This window comes from Carassius carassius, chromosome 49, assembly GCF_963082965.1.
Source record: "Carassius carassius chromosome 49, fCarCar2.1, whole genome shotgun sequence".
NCBI classification, from domain to species: domain Eukaryota; kingdom Metazoa; phylum Chordata; class Actinopteri; order Cypriniformes; family Cyprinidae; genus Carassius; species Carassius carassius.
In genome coordinates this window covers 21,644,987-21,668,062 of record NC_081803.1, presented here as the reverse complement: position 1 = coordinate 21,668,062, position 23,076 = coordinate 21,644,987, and the positions used below count along the sequence as shown (strand labels likewise).

Genomic DNA, 23,076 nt, shown 5'->3' with positions numbered 1-23,076 from the left:
TATGCTCAGTTTGTACATAAAAGACAAAATCAGTGTGCAAATTATGTCTATTTTCATGCTTTCATATAAAAAAAAAAAAAAACAGATTTATATTTTCTACACTCAAGTTTTTACCTGAGACTAAATCAGTGCACAAATAGCGTCTGGTCGATGCATTAATAAATACTGAATTATAACCGTAGAAATATCACAAACGTACATGCATAAAAATAAAAAGGCCATTTATAATTATTTAGATAACTTTATTAACCCAAATTTGCGTATAAAACATGGTTTACAAAAAAAGGATCATATTTTACATCTATCTGAATGACTACAAACCAAATAACTGATAAAAACCATGAATGAACACACAGCACATCACACACAACTGAACATCAGACCTGAAGAGGTCACTATACAGTCAAATCAAACAGCACTTGAGCGGTTACAAAGGAAAAGGATCATATGAAGGAATTTATATTGCATAACTGATGCTAAAATAATCCTGCAGTATGAGGAAATGTAATATGCAACCATTAATATGAGCTTACATAAAAGATAAACCATCCTACAGCTCAAAAACATCCTCAGAAACATCTTCTGAGAAGAATCTTTCCATTCCTCCACGGGAAACAAGGGCAGGATACAACTGTAACCAAATGATTTAATAACATACAACAAAAAAGCTGTGTGCTGCTGAGAACGGGTCATGAAAAGCATGTTTTCAGCCTGATGGATGGAGGATTTGGCATGGTTTTAACCCTCCCATGGGGGACTCCGTCGGCCGTCTACATCCGTCTCTACGTGGTACAGCAAATCAGCCAGCGAGTGTTCAATCACAGCACCCCAACCCATGTCACTTATCTGATGATAAACAGGGAGAAAAATCTGAACTGTGACCATGAAATCAATCAACATCAATGGTGCAATAACAGCTCAAAACATTGCAGATTGTTGTACTTCAGCTGTACGACAAGCAGAAATTAATAATGGGTAATATAACTGAAATATAAATGATATTTTAAGATAAAATTTGCACTAAAATGGCTAATAAAGGGTGACACTTTTCAAATTCAACAGTCATTGTTAATGTTAGTACATGAAAATACAGTTCATGATAATTTCAGTGCATTAACTAATGTTAACAAGCACAACCATTGATTTTAGTAATGCATCAATAAATGTTGAAATTAACATTAACTAAGAATATTAAATACAGTAGAGGTGTTGTTCATTCTTAGTTCGCATTAAATAATGAACCTTGTTGTAAAGTGTTATCCCAAAAAATTCAAATTTGTTGAAAATGTCAATGCATATTTTACTAAATAAACAAAAAGAAAAATCATATTTAATCATTTGATTTATAATGCACATATACAGGGTTATTATAGTTAAAAAGTAAACTGAAATACACTGAAATTTATCAAAAATATATATTATTTTATTTCAGCATGTTGCAATATTTCTTATTTTCATTTAGTTTAACTTGAATTAAAGTCACAAAAACTGAAATGAAAATTAATAAAAAAATTAATGTAGACTAAAAATTCTATAATAAAAATGACATATACATATAAAGTTTTACTTGATTTACTCAAAAAACCTAAACGACAAAAAAATAAAAACTATAACCAACAAAAACTAATACAAATAAATAAATAAAAATGTCAAAACACAACAAAAGTTACTAAACTTTAAAATGAAAATGAAAACGGAAAACACACAAGTACAAACGAATTCAAGATATTAAAAAAACAGTATATCAAATGATAGCAAAACAACACTGCACTTAACTTATTCTTTTATAAATAGATTGAATCAAATAAAGACTGAACCACACGGTTCCCCAGAATCTCACTGTATGCATTACAACTACGTCATGCACAGCTTTAATGTCTTCTCTGGAAGTAAAGCGCTGAGCCAAAGCAGTTAATAATAAGGTGGAGTACAGATGATTTCAGTCTCTGAATCAGAATAAAAAGAACGCTACGACATAAATATCTCAGAGCACATGTGGAAATATTATGCTGTCATTTGAGGATAGAAATATATCAATCAGTATTACAGTAACAGGAAAAGCATTCAAGTGTAAAAAATCTTAACACTTTGGATTTCATACTCACTGGCTGATACTTGATGTCTTTTAGTGGGTATTTAAAGTGTGGTCCAAAATTAACAGACACCTGGAGAGAAGAAACAGCATGAAAAATAATATACATCCACTGATTTCGGATGGTATGCATGACATAATCCTGTCAGTTACATCATCTCGACTCTTTCAAACTGCACCATCTAGTGTAGGTACAGAGGAGCTAATGACAAACACCTCTGAGAGCACTCAAACTCAATCGGTTTAGCCAGAATGGAGAAAAACACACATTTGTTCATACACTAGTGTAAGATTTTTTTTTATATTGACATTTTTAAACTGCTGCATTAAATTGCTCAAAAGTGACAGTAAAACATTCATAATGTAACAAAAGATATCAAATTGAAATAAATGTTGCTCTTTTAAACTTTCTATTCATCTGTGAATCCTAAAAAAAATCTTTAAATCTTAAATATTAACAGATATTCAGCATATTCTGATTTGTGAAGATCATGTGACACTGAAGACTGGAGGAATGATGCTGAAAATTCAGCTGCGCATCACAAATAAATTACAGTTTACAATATATTCACATATAAAAAAAAAAAACACTTTAAATTACAATGAAATGTAATTTATTTTTTAGTTTTTACCGTATTTTTGACCAAATAAATGCAACCTTGGTGAGCATAAGAGACTTCTTTTCATACGTCCTGGAATGCTAGAACGCCAATCTCTGGTGGAGACTGTTTATAAAGTTTTAAATATGGATATTTAAAAAATTAGGAGGTCTTTATTAACCCCTCGGAGCCTTGTGGTGCACTTTTTAATGTTTTTATTACGGATGGATGAACTTTATCAGACTTCTTTTGGACTATTGAATCTCAACACCCATTCACTGCCATTATAAAGCTTGAAAGGACCAGGACATTTTTTAATATAACTCTGACTGCATTCATCTGAAAGAAGAAAGCCATATAACACCTAGACTTGCTTAAAGGTGGCTAAATCATGGGGTAATTAAAATTTTTGGGTGAACTATCCCTTTAAAAACATCCCCAAACTTGTGTAACAGTAGTATGGGCATCAGTGGTTGTGAATAATTAAAAGAATGATTCACATTCCAGGGTTCCCACTCTTTTTCAGAGATCGTTTTCCAGGACATTTCAAATTTCATGATGATGGGAATAAAATATAAGGATCACATATTCACAGCCTAAAGTAATATATTCCTCTCTCCTCTCTTAAAAAAAGCATACAATTTATGGCTATAACCCAACTATAAAATCAGAAATGCACCAAATACACACACACACACACACACGTCTGGTTCACTATCCTGCTAGAGAATCTCCTTAGACATAATGGTTTTTATACTGTACAAACTGTATATTCTATCCCACTATCACAGAAAACTTTTGACATTTTCAAAAAAACATTTAGTATGTTTCTTGATCCATTTCCCCCATGGGGACTGCTGGCTGGTCCCCACAATGTAGATGATCTTAGGTTATACTATCCTTGTGGGGACCATTTGGTCACACACACACACGCGCACACGCACGCACGCGCACACACGCACACACTCTCACACACACACACACACACACACAGCTTCTGAAGGTAAACTCTACACTTTATTTTAATGAACACATTATAACGACTGTCTAGGCCCTTCTTGTCAAGCTTCCCCTTCCCTCTTCCCCCAACTGCAGTCTCCAAAGAAATAAAAGGCATTATAAAAATAGTTTGCAAAAAGCATCTGTCCCAAACAGACTAAACAAATAAATGTCTGTCCAAAATATTTACTGCATTAAGCTCCACAGTAACCTTGTGAATTTTTTTTTTACTGTTTGAGTTGGCTCAAACTCTCTTGCAACTTTTCCAAGCTTTGTTTTAGAGCTGTTAACTCCTCACTTTTGTCTGCGACACTTTTTCGATAGGCATTTGATTTTAACAGTAAGGTGAAGTCAAGGGAGCTCAAGTGCCACACAGCTGGGTATATTAGGGGACTTCTCTCCATTATTTTCTTGCAAGTCATGGAAAGGAAGGAGACACATTCTTTTTTGAACAGCTGAATTTTTACAGGATGCTCCTTGTGTTAATGTTCCTTATTTAATAAAAAAAACATATTAGAATAGAAAGAGGAAAGGTAAGATGCTTTAAAAATTAAACTATTACCACCAGCAGATGGCAGCAAATAACAGTCTTAATGTGTGAATCATTGGAGTCACTCTTATCAAACGATTCATTCAAAACGCTTATTTAGGAATGAAGAAAATGACGGTCTTCATGAATGGGTCATGAATCGTTTCTCAAAGATTCAGTCGGCAAAGAAACGTCACTGTACTGTATGTTGCTAAGAGAAACGTCTGTTTGGAACTACTAGGTTGGTGAAACAGAGCAAACAGACAATAGTACAATAGCAAACGTGCCTTTATATATACGTTTATATAAGTACTATTATATACTACCGGCCTCCGCCTCATGTTCACAAGTCTGACTGCACTATGAACATACAATTATCGCTGTGCATCGCGTCAGCTTTTCATTTTCCCTTCCTATATCGTTCATAAAACAGGTTTGGGAAGTTTGGGTCTGATTTGTCATGGGGATGCAAGACGTTCCAACGATTCTAAATAAAATAGACTTAACAAATCGATAACCTTTTCTCAGGCAAATGCCGTCACGCATGCTGTAATTCGCCGTGCAGACCCCTTGCACATGCGTATCAAAATAATTACTTTACAATATTATTAACATGTAATGAAATATTACCTCCATACCAGTGAACATTTGCTGCAAACATTGAAAAAATTAATTTCTAGCACCTGAAAACCGGCAACACGAGACAGCGTCATACGTCACAGGGAGCTTAAACAGCGTGAGCTCACGTGTCAAAACTCAGCATCCCTGAACAGAGCGCTTTCTGTTACGTTCATTGTTTCAACCAGTTATCGGCCAATTCTTTAATGATCAAGTAAATTTAAAAATAATAATTTTCCAGGACAACAAGATTTTTTTCAGGACAATCTATGTTTTCTCTCATTTTCCATGTGTTTTCCAGGACTGGAAAATTGGTCATTAATATTCCAGGATTTCCAGGTTTTCCAGGACGCGTGGGAACCCTGCATTCAGATGAGAGTTTCTGTCCTGCTGTATCTAAACTAGCAATATTTATTTTAATGTTTGTCTAGATTTACTCCCACAAAAGAGAAAGAACAACTTTAAGACCGTTTTCACGTACCGTGCAGCTCTTGTAGAGGGATATGGCGGGGTAATACATGCCCTCGAACAGATCCTCATAGGCCACTCCTTGATTCACTCCGTTCTTAAAAAATATAATCTGTAAAAAAAAAAAAATAATCATGCATCAGTGATGACATCACAATCCAATAGCCACATGAACACATGATTATAATGCAGTGAAACACTCACTTGACTGGAGCTGATGGGTTTTAAACTCTTCTCAGCCTTGTCCACGTAATCTTTCTCTTCAAAGTACAAATAGCTTTTGAATTTGATCAGCGCCTTTGAAAAAAATCAACATTGCAACTTTAGATTAGTGAGGCACAAAATTTAATTTAAGCTTTCAAACTGGAAATAAAGTTTATTTAATAACTTGATTAATAAAATGTATTTAATATCCAACACAAAGAGTTGTATATAAAAATTAAAATAGCACATCAATCAATCAGTTTATATATATATATATATTTGCTGTAAATGTGATCATCCTCAGTTCATCTGAGATGTAGATATGTTTGTTTCTTCATCAGATTTGGAGAAATGTAGCATTGCATCAGTGTCTCATCAGTGGATGCTCTGCAGTGAATGGGTGCCGTCAGAATGAGAGTCCAAACAGCTGATAAATACATCACAATAATCCAAAGTAGAGCTGTAATCGGGGACAGGACCCAAGCCCGACAGGTTTCGGCCCGAGCCCGACAAGTACATTTTGATAGACAGCTTTTTAAAAGCCCGAACCCGTTTACAGCCCGACATTATTCAAATGTGCGCACACACACAGCTCTTTTGCCTTTTGTCAAGATTCAGTCATTTATAGAGGTTTTAACATAATTTATTCATAACTAGCGTAGACTACACCACTTGGAAGTTGGAATAAGGAAATAAAATAAGTCCTATGTGACATCTTAACAAATAGGCATAGGCTCATTTAGCCTATAAATAGACCAGCGCACTAATAAAAACGAGTCTTTTTTAAATTAAATTAAGATAAATTCTAAATTAAGATGGGTATTTGGCAATAACGAAATTAATATAAAGGCGCCGGATTTGCTTCGCCACTAGCAGATGATATTTAATAAAAGAATAATGCCAAAATTAGTGTAAATACTCAGTCCACATTATGCATTTAACACTCAATGAATATTTAGCTATCATAAAAAAAACCTTTACTCACAGAGATTAGGCTAAGCCTATATGTTTTTGTGGAGGAAAATGATTGAATCCACTGTAGATGTCTTCAGCGTGTTCCTGCTCTCACTGATGGTGCGTCATTATTCACTCATTATTCTCATTATAAACATGGTCAAAACTTTTCCACACCTCAGACTTTGCTTTAGTTGCTGGTGCAACCAAAACGTAATCGCCAGAGGCAAGCCTCCGTTACACCTACAGCATCCATTTTCGCATTTTTCTCAATTTTTGCATCTTTCTCGCGCTAACCGAAACACATCACATGACCGGAGCGCAAGCCCGAGCCCAACCCAGCGTAGGATGATATAAATTAAGCCCGAACCCGTCGGGTCCCGTCGAGATCTTCAGCTCTAATCCAAAGCACTCCAGTCCAACAGATAATGACTTGTGAAGCCAAAAGCTGCTTGTTTGTTAGAAACAAATCCATCATAAAAGTGTTTTAATGTCAAACCGTTGGTGTGGATTACTTGTGGATTATTGTGATGTTTTTATCAGCTGTTTAGACTCTTATTCTGACGGCACCCATTCACTGTAGAGCATCACTGCAATGCGACATTTCTCCAAAATCTGATGAAGAAACAAACTCATCCTAATCTTGGATGGACTGAGAGTCAGCACATTTACAGCAAATGTTCTTTTATGGAAGAACTATTTCTTTAAGAAACATTTTTAGTCACCAAAATGTAAATTTCATTACACTAGAGACTTATTTATCATCTTATTTCATGTGTTTTTACTTCATGTGCTCATACTTTGTCCTTGTATGTGTCAGGCAGAGCCTTGGCGGTTTCGGTGCCGTCTGGAAGCTCAATGTAGAAGCCCAAGACGTCGCCCTGTCCGTATCCATCAGAGTAATGCTTTCCCATGGACTGATGGAAGCGTGTTCCTTTCTTACTGCGCCACGAGTAGCTGAACTTATCGTAACCCAGAGGAGCTTGAAGGTTTCCTGAGATGAAACACATATGATAGACGCTGTAAATACACGGACGCTTCTGTAAGTGTTAGCAGTGCTGTTACAGGACAGACCTAAAGGCTGTGACCAGCCCAGTCGAGCCGCGGTGTCCGGTGGCATCTCGTCCACAGTGACCTCAAAATACCACGCGCCCTTTCTGACCCCATGAGACGCTCGGACCATCGAGTAGCCCTTTTCTCCGGTCACCGTCAAGCGGTCGTCTGAAATCTTCAACTGTGGTGCTGAAATATATATAAGAAGATAGTAAGCAATGGAGCAGGAGGTTTATTTTGGTCTGATGTTGAGGATATCACATGTACCTCGGTCATGCAGCGCCAGGAGCACTCTCTCGTACAGACACGCGCGGTACAGGTCTCCAGGGATGGGCTTCCCGGCCCAGCAGTCCAGCTCCAGTTTTTCCGGGTCGGGAGCATGGGGATCCGGCTCGGCTAGGATGTAGCGGTACCCGTCTTTGTTGAAGGGGTGTTCGAGAGGGTAACCATGGGGCGGAAGACGCTGCGCTGAGAACAGTGGGTCACTAAAACAAGGAGTAAAAGATCAGATCTATAAATTTTAACTACGTGTGTATTTGTTTTTAGAATTGGGTGAAAAACCACAACTGTGTCCATCATCAGTTCATATTAGCTTGATTAAATAGTATTTACAGATACATCTTTAGATTTTAATAATGCATTGTTGAAATGAACATTAAAGGATTTAAATATTTGTCAAATATTTTTAAAGGGATACTCCGTTAAATCTCTTACCCCCATGTCGTTCCAAACTTGTAAAAGCTAAGTTCGTCTTCGTAACACATTTTAAGATATTTTGGCTGAAAACCGGGAGGCTTGTGACTGTCCCATAGACTGCCAAGTAACTTACAATGTCAAGGTCCAGAAAAGAATGAAAGTCATCCTCAGAATAGTCCATCTGCCATCAGTGGTTCAACCGTAAATATAAAGATAATGACTTTATTCAGCAAATCGTCTCCGTGTTTCTCCACATCATGGCACTATGGTGATGCGGAGAGACACAGAGGAGATGAATTGTTAAATAAAGTCGTTATTTTGGTTTTATCGGTGCAAACAAATTATTGTTGTCGCTTCATAATGAACCAGTGGTAGATGGACTATTCTGACAACGTCTTTCATACTTTTCTGGACCTTGACAGTGTTATTAACTTATACCAAAATATCTTAAATTGTGTTCTGAAGACGAACAAAGCTTTTACAGGTTTGGAATGAAATGGGGGTAAATGATTAATGACAGTATTTTAATTTTGGGTTGGATTATCCAAGTATTTAGTCATTTAGACTTTTAGTAGATGCTTTTATCCAAATGAGGAAGAAATTAAAATTAACAAGAAAGGCGGGTACACAATGAAACAGACTTCAAACAAGTGCATTTTTAAATCCAAAAAATTTACACAATGAAAAGTGGACACAAATGAAACATTTACAACATGCAATTATGAATAAAGTGGAGTTTAATCTCATTTCAAATGGACTTTAAGATGCCCTTGGTGTCAGACCTGCGTGTTCTTTTGGCCGTTCCAGCCACAGCTCCGTCGTGCTGCTGCTGCTGCTGTTTGCGTTTGGCTCCTCTTCCTTTTCCTGAAGCAGCTGGAGGAAGCCCTCCTGTGACAGAAGCAGAGTCTCAGACGGAGATTCAACCTCAGCCTGATTCACACGCTCGGATCATCCAACATGAACAACGTAAACGCTTGCAGCAGAGCAGCCCGGGGATTGAGCTTAATCTAAAGGCCACAGCGTTTGACAAACACAACAAAGCTCAAGCGTCAAAGCAATATGCCTCAGTCCATTCATGTGCCAAAAGCCAGGACGGTTAGTAGGGATGTAACGATTCACTCAACTCACGATTCAATTCACGACAATATATATATATATATATATATATATATATATATATATATATATATATATATATATATATATATATATATATATATATATATATATATATATATATATATATATTTTTTTTTTTTTTTTTTTTTACAAAATTAGATTTAAGACAAATTAGAAATTAAATGCATCCTTTTATTATTGCTTGGACAAAAAGCTACACGTTTCTTAGTGAAATTGAAATATACACCATTAATAACATACTAATATAGCACTTGAATATCATTGCTCTTTTGTTGTTTTTGATTGCTTCCATTGTCCTCATTTGTAAGTCGCTTTGGATAAAGTGTCTGCTAAATGACTCAATTTAAATATAATATAAATGTAAATAACAAAACTAAACAGAAATTTTAAAACAAGCCCCAATTCAAATAAATAAGCATCACAGATAAAATCCATCTCTTCAAATAAACAATAAGGATTGTCTGTGGTCTTTCCATTTCAAATGAAAGGAAACCACTGCATTTTAATCATGATCCACACAAAGATGCTGCAGACATGCAACATGAGCAGTTTTTAAAACTAAACTAGATCGTATAATTCTGAAATCTTAATTAAAAACAGAATGATTTGACTTCAGCTTTGTGAAACTATACATAAAAAAAATCAGCATGAAACAGAAACAGTAGACGAGCTGAACGAGATGCAGATTCACTCTCTGCCAGCAGGTGGAGCTTAAAGCGTTTCCTTGATTACAGCTGTAAACAAAGCACTAGTGAACAATGCAGCAGACGGAGCTTAAAGCATTTACTTGGTTACCGGCATAAACAAAGCACTCGTGAACAACGCAGCAGCCGGAGCTTAAAACGTTTCCTTGGTTACCACCGTAAACAAAGCACTCGTGAACACTGCAGCAGGTGGAGCTTAAAACGTTTCCTTGGTTACCGTCGTAAACAAAGCACTCGTGAACACCGCAGCAGGCGGAGCTTAAAACGTTTCCTTGGTTACCGCCGTAAACAAAGCACTCGTGAACACCGCAGCAGGCGGAGCTTAAAACGTTTCCTTGGTTACCGCCGTAAACAAAGCACTCGTGAACACCGCAGCAGGCGGAGCTTAAAACGTTTCCTTGGTTACCGCCGTAAACAAAGCACTCGTGAACACCGCAGCAGGTGGAGCTTAAAACGTTTCCTTGGTTACCGCCGTAAACAAAGCACTCGTGAACACCGCAGCAGGTGGAGCTTAAAACGTTTCCTAGGTTACCGCCGTTAACAAAGCACTCGTGAACACCGCAGCAGGTGGAGCTTAAAACATTTCCTTGGTTACCGCCGTAAACAAAGCACTCGTGAACACCGCAGCAGGTGGAGCTTAAAACGTTTCCTTGGTTACCGCCGTAAACAAAGCACTTGTGAACACCGCAGCAGGTGGAGCTTAAAACGTTTCCTTGGTTACCGCCGTAAACAAAGCACTTGTGAACACCGCAGCAGGTGGAGCTTAAAACGTTTCCTTGGTTACCGCCGTAAACAAAGCACTTGCGAACACCGCAGCAGGTGGAGCTAAAAACGTTTCCTTGGTTACCGCCGTAAACAAAGCCCTTGCGAACACCGCAGCAGGTGGAGCTTAAAACGTTTCCTTGGTTACCGCCGTAAACAAAGCACTTGCGAACACCGCAGCAGGTGGAGCTTAAAACGTTTCCTTGGTTACCGCCGTAAACAAAGCACTTGCGAACACCGCAGCAGGTGGAGCTTAAAACGTTTCCTTGGTTACCGCCGTAAACAAAGCACTTGCGAACACCGCAGCAGGTGGAGCTTAAAACGTTTCCTTGGTTACCGCCGTAAACAAAGCACTTGCGAACACCGCAGCAGGTGGAGCTTAAAACGTTTCCTTGGTTACCGCCGTAAACAAAGCACTTGTGAACACCGCAGCAGGTGGAGCTTAAAACGTTTCCTTGGTTACCGCCGTAAACAAAGCACTTGTGAACACCACAGCAGGTGGAGCTTAAAACGTTTCCTTGGTTACCGCCGTAAACAAAGCAGCGCTGCACAGATGAACTTTAATATGCATTATACAGAGGCAAGACGAAAAGAAAAAATACCATCTAAACTTTTCTAAAGACGCACATTCATATAAACTCCTAATCGATTTGCGATTTGTTTAGCACCTCAACAGATTTGAATCGTCAAATATTTTAATCTATTTTCAATCAGCTCGCGGTTAATCGTTACACCCCTAACGGTTAGATTTCAGTGTCTAAAAGGGAAAAGAGGGGGCGCAAGCACACAGAAACATGAATTAGTGCTACAGCAAGTCAATCAAGAGCGCAAAGATCGTTGCAAAGGGAGAAGACACTACAGGAACACCAAACATCAGACTTCCATTTCAAAAGCCAAAAATATTCACCTGAAAAAGTCGATCCACCTGGAATACAACGCACAGCTTTAAAGAAACTCCCTTAGCAATGGATTCAAATATACAACTTTAATAATGTCTAGAGTTTAGAGAGTTTTACCATTTAACCCTCCAGCACCCGTGACGGCTGTCATCTGCTTCTGGTTGTCATACGATGGTCCAATATTTGCCAGATCCTGAGGAAAACCAAACGCAGATTTACCACCAAATCTTTCAGTATTCATAAAACACTGAAAATGACCCACTAAATGTTGCAGTACAAAACCAGAACAAAAGGTACAGAATACTGTATCCCATGAAGCAATGCATACCCTTGATTCAGTATGTGTGTGGCCTGTCATGACTGGATTAAAATGCTAAATAGCTGTTCATTGCATTAATATAACGTTCATATTAATGGCATTCTTCTGCTAATTGATGCCAACTGCATATGCATATGTGAGTGTGAGTGAAGTGACATTCAGCCAAGTATGGTGACCCATACTCGGAATTTGTGCTCTGCATTTAACTCATCCGAAGTGCACACACACAGAGCAGTGAACACACACACACACAGCGAGCACACACCCGGAGCAGTGGGCAGCCATTTATGCTGCGGCGCCCGGGGAGCAGTTGGGGGTTCGATGCCTTGCTCAAGGGCACCTAAGTCGTGGTATTGAGGGAGAGAGCACTGTACATGCACTCCCCCCACCCACAATTCCTGCTGGCCCGAGACTCGAACTCACAACCTTTCGATTGGGAGTCTGACCCTCTAACCATGTAGTATACTATTTCAAAAATAGACAATTATAGACACCATGTTTATTTTTGGAATAGAATTCTACCGTACAAGTGTTATTTTAGTATTATTTATACATGATTTTCTTAACGTACTAATAATTATGAATATATTTTAAATTATTATTATATATTTTTTTTACAACCCGAATTCCGGAAAAGTTGGGACGTTTTTAAATTTTAATAAAATGAAAACTAAAGGAATTTCAAATCACATGAGCCAATATTTTATTCACAATAGAACATAGATAACGTAGCAAATGTTTAAACTGAGAAATGTTACACTTTTATCCACTTAATTAGCTCATTTAAAATTTAATGCCTGCTACAGGTCTCAAAAAAGTTGGCACGGGGGCAACAAATGGCTAAAAAAGCAAGCAGTTTTGAAAAGATTCAGCTGGGAGAACATCTAGTGATTAATTAAGTTAATTGATATCAGGTCTGTAACATGATTAGCTATAAAAACTTTGTCTTAGAGAAGCAGAGTCTCTCAGAAGTAAAGATGGGCAGAGGCTCGCCAATCTGTGAAAGACTGCGTAAAAAAATTGTGGAAAACTTTAAAAACAATGTTCCTCAATGTCAAATTGCAAAGGCTTTGCAAATCTCATCATCTACAGTGCATAACATCATCAAAAGATTCAGAGAAACTGGAGAAATCTCTGTGCGTAAGGGACAAGGCCGGAGACCTTTATTGGATGCCCGTGGTCTTCGGGCTCTCAGACGACACTGCATCACTCATCGGCATGATTGTGTCAATGACATTACTAAATGGGCCCAGGAATACTTCCAGAAACCACTGTCGGTAAACACAATCCGCCGTGCCATCAGCAGATGCCAACTAAAGCTCTATCATGCAAAAAGGAAGCCATATGTGAACATGGTCCAGAAGCGCCGTCGTGTCCTGTGGGCCAAGGCTCATTTAAAATGGACTATTTCAAAGTGGAATAGTGTTTTATGCTCAGACGAGTCCAAATTTGACATTCTTGTTGGAAATCACGGACGCCGTGTCCTCCGGGCTAAAGAGGAGGGAGACCTTCCAGCATGTTATCAGCGTTCAGTTCAAAAGCCAGCATCTCTGATGGTATGGGGGTGCATAAGTGCATACAGTATGGGCAGCTTGCATGTTTTGGAAGGCTCTGTGAATGCTGAACGGTATATAAAGGTTTTAGAGCAACATATGCTTCCCTCCAAACAACGTCTATTTCAGGGAAGGCCTTGTTTATTTCAGCAGGACAATGCAAAACCACATACTGCAGCTATAACAACAGCATGGCTTCGTCGTAGAAGAGTCCGGGTGCTAACCTGGCCTGCCTGCAGTCCAGATCTTTCACCTATAGAGAACATTTGGCGCATCATTAAACGAAAAATACGTCAAAGACGACCACGAATTCTTTAGCAGCTGGAAATCTATATAAGGCAAGAATGGGACCAAATTCCAACAGCAAAACTCCAGCAACTCATAGCCTCAATGCCCAGACGTCTTCAAACTGTTTTGAAAAGAAAAGGAGATGCTACACCATGGTAAACATGCCCCGTCCCAACTATTTTGAGACCTGTAGCAGAAATCAAAATTGAAATGAGCTCATTTTGTGCATAAATTTGTAAACTTTCTCAGTTTAAACATTTGCTACGTTATCTATGTTCTATTGTGAATAAAGTATTGGCTCATGTGATTTGAAAGTCTTTTAGTTTTCATTTTATTAAAATTTAAAAAACGTCCCAACTTTTCCGGAATTCGGGTTGTATTTGCAGTTTAAGTTTTAGTCATTTAGTTACAGTATGTGCATTATGTCATTTTTACTCGCTTTTAATTTTTAATATTTATCTATATATCTTTATTTTTATTTCAATTTTAGCAAACAATTTTTTATAATTAGTTTTATTTTTTATAAAATAAAAATTGTATTATTAGTATTAATCTACAATAACACTACCATACTATTATTTTCACTTTGTATAGTATACAGTGCTAGTATGTGAAATTCATAATGTAATATCATTAATATCAAATCTATTTTGTCTAATTACTTGATCAGACAGCAAAAGGTTAAGACATTAAAATGCAATTTTTTTAAATTCCACATGTACAATAATGCATATTTACAAAAAAGAGCATTGCTTTTTAAATATTTTAACACTATAGCAAAAACACAATGCATGTAATTTGGTGTTTTGATTTCAGCTTCCTTTGGTTTTTTCAAGTCAGGTAACAAGCTGAAATACTATAAAAGTAAATAAAATTTGAAAACCTATAAAACTCTAAACTGGATTCAGGATGGACCTAAGTGAACTTAAACAGCAGAATTTAATAAGCTATGTTTAAGAGAAACTCATATCGGTGAATCCTGAATCTCGGTGTGATTTTGTGATAGTGTCCTATTCTGCTGTGTGTTTATATGAGCCGATGTCTATAAAATGGCACCTGATCAAGCAAACCAAACTTGGGATAGTCCTCTTCAGGGTCTTTACTGCCGGGGTCTGGATGTTCTTTCACCAGGAAAACATCTCGCTCTTTACTCTGAGTCCAAACAACAAGAGTCAGCCTTTCTCCATAAGCCACATCACAGACAGAAGAAATCAAGTAATATCAAATGACTTACCATAGTCTTGACGATATTATTTGGCCATGTGAGTTTGCCGGGCCTCTGGCGGGTCGTCATGCACTCCCAGAATTTGTCAATGAAAGGTATGATGTCCTTCACAAGAGAAAGCACACATGAAACACATGGTACTGCACTCACTGACCTCCTGCTGAAAGCATACCTTATCTTTAGAGAACATAGTTTTGGGATGCTCCTCTTGAGTTCTGGACCTCCATGTCAGATTTGCCAAAGTTGTGAGACACATCTCCTTCAGATCTGTGGTTAAAATGATCAAGAATCAATGTAATGACTGAATGTAATACGGATGTGCTTCTTAATGCATGCTGTGCATTTTATGCTAGAGCTGTATGATCTAAATAAAAATGACATTTTTAGTGCCGTTTTTGCAAAAAGCTGCATTTGTTTTGTTTTTTAGTCATTTGTATATTTAAGTGACTACAACTATAATGCATAATAATAGTTTAGTTTAGCGTTTGAAAATGAAGAAATTAAATGGCTATAAATATTAATACTACAGTATTAATGTAAACTAAAATTACTACTATTAGTAGTTTTTAAAGAGTAATTTTAACAATCATAATAATAATTATTATCAATATATTTTTTATATTACAGAAGTAATATTTATTTTGTGTATTTAGTAATTTTTATATTATATTTTAGTAATTATAACAATAATAATTATTATTATTATTTAATTCTTTTAGTATCTTGCATCATCAGCACGTTTTTTTTCCTGTTTAACACTAAATCTGTATTGAATAAAGCGCTATAAAAATAAAGGTGACTTGACTATTATTTAATTTAACACATTTAATGTTTAACATTTGAAAATGAAGAAATGAGGACGGATATAAATATTAGAATTGTAATTTTACAGTTGTAATATTAATTACAAATATTTATATTATGTTATTTTACTTTTTTATTGTTATATCATAAAAATAATATTTAGTTTTTATTTAATGATTATTATACATGTATAAATTATAATAATAATAATATTATTACATGACTATAATATTATGAATATAATAATAATATAGCCATATAAATAAATAATCAGAAAATTCTGGCTATATTACACAGCCGTACACAAAAGCAAAGCATGAAATTTTCTTTTTAAATTGTATTTTTTTAAAGATTTTTATTTTTATATAAATCCAAATCGTGCAGCCCTAGTAAATACTGTTTAATACCTACATAACGATTCAATCAGTAGCATGCAAAAGATGTTCACCAATACAGCGAGTCAAACTCACTCGCTTGCTTCCTCAAAAAGTATGTGTTTCCGCTGTGGTGGCACACATTGCAGTGAAACACATAATTGGTCACGAAGGGCAGGCAAGTTCTGCAGGAAAGAACAAACAGACAGCATAAAAACATGCATGTGAGACACTCGTTCATCTGCGTGCATCAGGACACAAACATACGCCGTGTCGATGCTGAACGTGTCCGCCGTAAACCACTTCATACACAGAGCACACTGCAGCTCCACTTCCCCGAGCTGACGGCCGTTCTCATCGTCTCCAGATCCTGTCTGTGCGTCCGCCGCCTCCGAACTGTCCTGAGGACACACAAAGACACAACGTTACGTTACACTAAAAATCAAAACCAAACAGCACATTCTGTAATGTGACATATGTCCAAGTGATGCAGGACATTTAATGAAATACTAAATATTAGGACTTTCTATCCACAAAATGTTATACACTGCCATTAAAAAAGTTTGGGATCAGTAATGCTTCTTAAAAAAAGTCTCTTCTGCTCATCAAGATTGCATGTATTTGATCAGAAATACAGAAAAAACACTAATGTTAAAAATAAAACTAAGAAATTAATTGGGAAATTTATTTATAAAAAAAGCAAAAACTAATGAAAAATTACAAAAAAATGAAAAGTAAATATAAAAAGGCTAATTCAAAATATGAATACACTGATTAAATAAAAAAAAAATTCTAATGATAATTTATTATAATATAATAATAATAAAACTTAAATTACAGAAATAAAATAAATTAACTGAAACAAAATAAAAATAGATGAAAAACAAACTAAAAAAAGCTGCAAAAATTACAAATGTTTATTTAAAAACTTACTGAAATAAACATGTTTAAGTACTAAAACTACTTAAAATAAAAACTAAGAAATTAAGAAATTAATTTTTTTTTTTTTTTTTTTAAAGTAAAAAACTACTGACAATTTTTTTTTTTAAGTATAAAAAGGCTAAAATGTAAATAAAAATAGAAATTTTAATTATATAAAGTTTATAATAAATTATTATAGTAACAATATATTAATTTTATAATGATATAATAGTAATATAATCCTTCAATTACATAGGAAATAAAATAAATCCTTTGGAATAATCTCCATTCACAAGAAGAGCAGCACATCAGTACCATAGTGTCTTTTCCACTGGACACAGTCTCCATGTTTGTGGTCAGATCTCCAAATGATGCATCTCTGCAAAAACACACATTCGTGACAATATGAGATAGAAACCTATCAGAACTGACCAATCACTCGAGCTTAACCATGAGCTCATTAACATATCCCCGCCCACATGTACACGTCATTAACATTACGGACCTGTACAGAAACGTCATCATCCGTCAGTAGCTGCTTATAAATGGCACTTTAAAATGAAAACGAACACAAAACCACAAAGAGCGCAGAAAGAAACGAAACTAGTAACGTTATTCTGATTAGCGCAGGTTTCGATTTGGAAGGCATCGCATAAATGAGAAGATAAACAAACAGCAGCACTTCATTCAAACACTGTTTGTGTGCTGAGCAACGCTATTAACATCACAGCTGTGAAATATAAACATGAGCATGTCTCTAATTACTTAATATCAATGTTTTCATTGTTTAAAGCATGTTTTTATTGCTTCTTACCCTTCTGTTGTGTCTCTCTCGGGCGCAGATCCCGCTTCTGCAGCCATCTTTAAAATAACGACAGTGATTGAAATCTCGCGATGACACAACGGCTTCATCGCGGCCATTCTGTCCGTGATTCACACAGTGCTCAGACACACACTGACACCTGCCGGACAACGGCTGAATAACCCCGTTGCAAAAGTATGCATGTTTGTATCCTTTTTGTTTGTTTATTAAAGCTAAGTTTTGTCGTTTAAATGTTAAAAAAAAAAAACATGGTTGGAAACCCTATTTGTTTTACAGTTGTTACAATAAAGCATGAATTAAGGAAAGCATTATCAATGATAATCATATACTAGAGTAAGGTATAGAATAGATATATTTTTATCTGTTAAGAATGCTGTTTTTCGTTTTTAACCATGTGTTGTTTGTTATCTTTAATAATTTTAATAATAATTTGTTACAAAACCATCATTGCAGTAACCTCAAACCATTTCATATCTATTTATTTATTTATTTATTTAAACTAGCCTATTGTGGGCAACCCTAGAGTATCTGTTTTAAATCAATTGTTACAACACATTTTTAGTATGGTACTATAGCATAGCTAAGTATAGTATAGTATAGTATAGTATAGTATAGTATAGTATAGTATAAGTATAGCATAACTTACTATAGTGTAGTATAGCATAGTATAGTGTAGCATAGGATTATGGAAGCATATGGGTAGCAATATTCAATTTGGAATGTAATATTCAAAATGACAATGCAATTATGTAAAATGGCAATGCATTTCTGTATTTACATTTACATTTTCCAATACATGCAATACATGTGCAACGTTTGGTGCAAAATGAAAATTAAATTACATAATTTTCATTTGCCATTTCATACACTAGTTTTAATATGTAAAATGAATACTAATTTTAACGCTTTATAAGTCGCAAAATTAAAAGGAAAATGTATTACAGAAATGATTAGATATGTATAACATGTTCAAGCAAAAACTGTGGCAAAATTATCATTCAAATGCTATTTTTCTTAATTGCATTAACACTCACAGTCAAGACACTTACGATTGCATTTTCATTCAATGTCCCGCAATGAATGTAGCAAAATTCGCATTGAAAATGCATTCCGAGCCGACCACGTCAATCACTGCGTGAACAAGGCGGGGCTTGCAGAAGTTTCAAGAGGCTCAAGACTCAAGAAGAGGATTCAAGTGAGAGAAGATGGACAAGAAAGTTGGTCCGTGTACGTTTTGATCATTTCGAATTATGTGCCCAGCTACATCTGATTCAAATATTATGTTAATTAACAGTGAGTGGTGGTTCTAGACATTACAGTGCCGCACTCGCACTGACTCTTTTTCTGTCTGAAAGAATGAAAAGACCGAGCTGAAGGTTGAGCGATTCGACCAATCAGATGAAAGCAGCGTTTCAGCTCCGCCCACAAGTGCGAATGAAATATTGAAGCCATAAACCGAAATGATCAAAACGTACACGGACCAACTGTCTTGTCCATGTTCTCTCACTTGAATCCTCTTCTTGAGTCTTGAGTCAAAGTATCTTAGTGTAGTGACCACACACACACACACACACACACACACACACACACACACACACACACACACACATATATATATATACTTTACATTTTGAAAACTTATTTTATTTTACATTTTTATTTAGAGATCGATTATAAAGGAAAGAAAATCAAAACAAAACCTGTAGCCTACTATATAAACTTTGAAATAAACTTGTGGCAACCATCGGAGACTAATCGAGCATTTATCATCATATAATATTTTTAAATACAGAAACCGGTTTTGTTCATACAGGGAAAACAAAATGCAAAAAACTTCCAAATTATATTTGACCTTAGGCTACTTATTTTTAAATATACAAAAACAGTTTATTTTTTAATATCTGTCGGTTTTGATAAAGACAATTTTTTTTTTTCATTTAATTATAAAAGTATTATATTAATATATTCTATTTAAATGCTTTTCTTTCATTTGGTCACCTGAATCATTGAATCTAAATGATAAAATATTTCCTAACATGCAAATGATGTACCACATCTCTGATGCGGACATACAGTAGCCTATATACAGGTATATATTTATAAAGATAGATAGATGGATAGTACAATTTTATATGAAAATAAATTAAATTAGATATAATAAATTAGATGTATAATAGATTATAATTTATGCATATATGTCAATTTTATTTACATTTTATTTAAACAATTTATTAAAGAATGGTTAAAATACATTAAAAAATACTTTTATGTAAATATTTTTTGGCCTTTTTTTAAATAATAATGTATTTTTTGTTACATTTCAGTTAAACCTTCTAATAAAGACAGTGCCAAGACGTGTTCATTTCAAGACCCAGCAGTTTCTGGCGTGAAGGGGAAATCGAAGCGCATGTGCACCGTGTCACGGATCAGCAACGCATCCTGGAGCGAAGCTTCCAGAACAGCCACTATCTGTCAGTGAGTCTGTCCGAAACACAGGTCAAGATCTGGTTTCAGAACCGACACACCAAATGGAAGAAGGAACAAGAAGGTCATGGAGGAGAGGAGGAGAACCATTGCGCACATCCAGGGTTCATGCAAAACTCGTTTATGTTTGAGCTTCCTGGACATCACACAAATCCTGTTCATTACTCCACACCACAAACACCTCACCCGCGCCACACCCTCGTGATGTTCTGAATTCCTTTGTCTAGTTCTTTGGGGCTTTAAAGAACAGAAACTATAAACAATAGACTGAGCTGAAGAACTGAGAACTTTTACAATCTCTGAAATAGTTCAATTAAAGAAGGTTTAGCTATTTTTTAAGAATGAATGAACACCAGTAATATATTTAATTTAATATTTAACTTTTTTCTTTTTTTTATATAATAAAGTCTTATTTTTTGGGAAATTATATTTATAATTTCTTTAACAATTTTGTTTTTAACCACAGTTTAAATGTAAGAGAACACAAGGATCAGTAAGATTTTTTTAAAGAAATGAATAATTTTAATCATCAAGGACATATAAAATTGATCAAAAGTGACAGTAAAGGTATTATGTTACAAAAGATTTTTCAAATAAATGCTGTTATTTTTCATTTATGATTATTATTATACAGTATATTTATTTGCAAACTCAGGATTGCGAGAAAAAAAAAGGCCAGAAATTATATACATACAAACTTATAATTATGACTTTGTTTTTTTCTCTCGCAATTTCTAATTTATAACTCACAATTTGGAATTCAAATCTCAGAATTCAGACTTTTTTTTTTGCAAGTTTATGTCTTTGCAATTCTGACTTTATATCAGAAATGACTTTATATCCCACAATTCTGAATTACAATTATAAAGAGTATAAAAGACAGAAATAGGATTCTAATATAATTCAAGGGGTCTTTTATGAATATTCATGAGAATGAGGCATTACTAATAAATGATGCAAAAAAAAAGTGCTTTTTCTGAGCTGTCCTTAAATATCATGCTTATATTAGTCTCTATAGAATGATAGTCAGTGTAAAAAGAGCAAATAGGAGAAGCAGATGAGCACAAAATAGGTGAAAAGTGTTGAAATAGCAACCGGAAATGTTAAGGAAGTTGCAAGATTTTATAAAATACAAAAATGGTCAAAGCAAAATGACACTAAACTTAAGTAGAGAAGATCAGATACAGGATAAGGATGGGTCATGCAATACTTAATTCTACACTTCACGTAATAGGAAAACACAATACAGGAGGATTATGTGAAATATGCCAAGTGAAGGAAACAGTTGATCATGTGTTGTTAGGAATAAACAGGAAAGCAATGAACTAGAGAACCACAGAAGATAGGATGCAATGAATTTTCAATCAGCAACACATTAAACCAAAACAAGGATTGTGCTTATTGTTGTACAGTGTAAGAAAAATTACGCTATATTATTAAACCCTAAAAACACTAAAATGTTTAAATGTAAGAGAACACAAGGGTCATTAAGATTTTTTTAAAGAAATGAATAATTTTAATCATCGAGGACATATAAAATTGATCAAAAGTGACAGTAAAGGCATTATGTTTACAAAAGATTTCTATTTCAAATAAATGCTGTTATTTTGAACTTTCTGTTCAAGAATCCGGACAAAAAAAATCTATCATTATTTAAAAAAAATTGTAGTTGCCTATTTTAAGGACCATTTTCACAACAAACACATTATTCTAAACATCTCATTACTGTAATAATGGAAAATAATATAAAATGGGAATAATAAATAAATATACAATTTATAAAATATTAGATACAAATAAATATGTACATTATCATTCGAAAATAATGTAAAATGCGAATAATAAATTATTATACAATTTATAAAATATGTACATTATCATTCAAAAGTTTTTTTTAGCAAGAGTACATTAAAATGATTAAATGGGACAGTAAAGACATTTATTGCATTACAAAAGATTTATATTCCAAATAAATGCTCTTTTTTAAAACTTTCTTTTTATCAAAGAATCCAGAAAAATAAAATGTATCGCTGTTTCCTTAAAAATATTGTGCAGCACAGCCGTTTTCAACATTGATGATATTCAGAAATGTTTCTTGAGCAGCAAATTATCATATTAGAATGATTTCTGAAGATCATGTGACGCTGAAGACTGGAGGAATGATGCTGAAAATTTACAGGAATATAATTAAATTTTAAAATATGTGACCCTGGACCACAAAACCAGTCATAAGGATCAATTTCTCAAAACTGAGATTTATACATCATCAGAAAGCTGAATAAATATCTTTCCAGATGTCTGGTTTGTTAGGAGGACAATATTTGGCTGAGTTACAACTATTTGAAAATCTGGAATCTGAGGGAGCAAAAAAAATCAAAATATTAATTTTCAATCAGCAACACATTAAACCAAAACAAGGATTGTGATTATTGTTGTACAGTGTAAGAAAATTACGCTATATTATTAAACCCTAAAAACCCTACTCTAAAAACTGTCATGCAAACCGCCAATCCACAGAAGAAGAAGAGACTTTTGTTTTGCTCACGTGGTGTGTGCGAAAGACTTTTA

General features: G+C 35.0%; 1 protein-coding gene across 3 annotated transcripts; it reads right to left on the bottom strand.

The window, feature by feature from the left end:
* Positions 1-221: 221 nt before the first annotated feature.
* On the bottom strand, positions 222-18,109 carry LOC132132424 (set1/Ash2 histone methyltransferase complex subunit ASH2-like). Of its 3 annotated transcripts, none has more exons than XM_059544787.1 (17): positions 18,016-18,109; positions 17,517-17,580; positions 16,548-16,681; positions 16,377-16,465; positions 15,275-15,369; positions 15,112-15,207; positions 14,934-15,029; positions 11,835-11,910; positions 11,726-11,761; positions 8,995-9,100; positions 7,784-8,001; positions 7,538-7,705; positions 7,264-7,457; positions 5,510-5,602; positions 5,319-5,417; positions 2,106-2,165; positions 222-846 (listed from the first exon to the last, which is right to left on the bottom strand). In XM_059544787.1, the coding sequence occupies exons 1-17, from the start codon at positions 18,060-18,062 to the stop codon at positions 739-741; spliced, it is 1,779 nt and encodes a 592-aa protein (XP_059400770.1). In that variant the 5' UTR covers positions 18,063-18,109; the 3' UTR covers positions 222-738. The 3 variants fall into 3 exon arrangements, with proteins under 3 accessions (XP_059400770.1, XP_059400771.1, XP_059400772.1); XM_059544788.1 differs by having other exon boundaries at positions 11,726-11,743; XM_059544789.1 differs by lacking the exon at positions 11,726-11,761 and having other exon boundaries at positions 18,016-18,108.
* Positions 18,110-23,076: the final 4,967 nt, after the last annotated feature.

What these genes read in the sequence shown, in the direction of transcription:
- LOC132132424 (XM_059544787.1), bottom strand. Translation starts at nt 18,062, where the DNA reads ATGGCTGCAGAAGCGGGATCTGCGCCCGAGAGAGACACAACAGAAGG. An exon ending in GGGTGCTGGAGGGTTAAATG is followed by an intron (nt 11,762 to 11,834) that starts GTAAAACTCTCT and finishes GTTTCTTTAAAG; the next exon opens with CTGTGCGTTGTATTCCAGGT. An exon ending in GGGCTGGTCACAGCCTTTAG is followed by an intron (nt 7,458 to 7,537) that starts GTCTGTCCTGTA and finishes GTTTCATCTCAG; the next exon opens with GAAACCTTCAAGCTCCTCTG.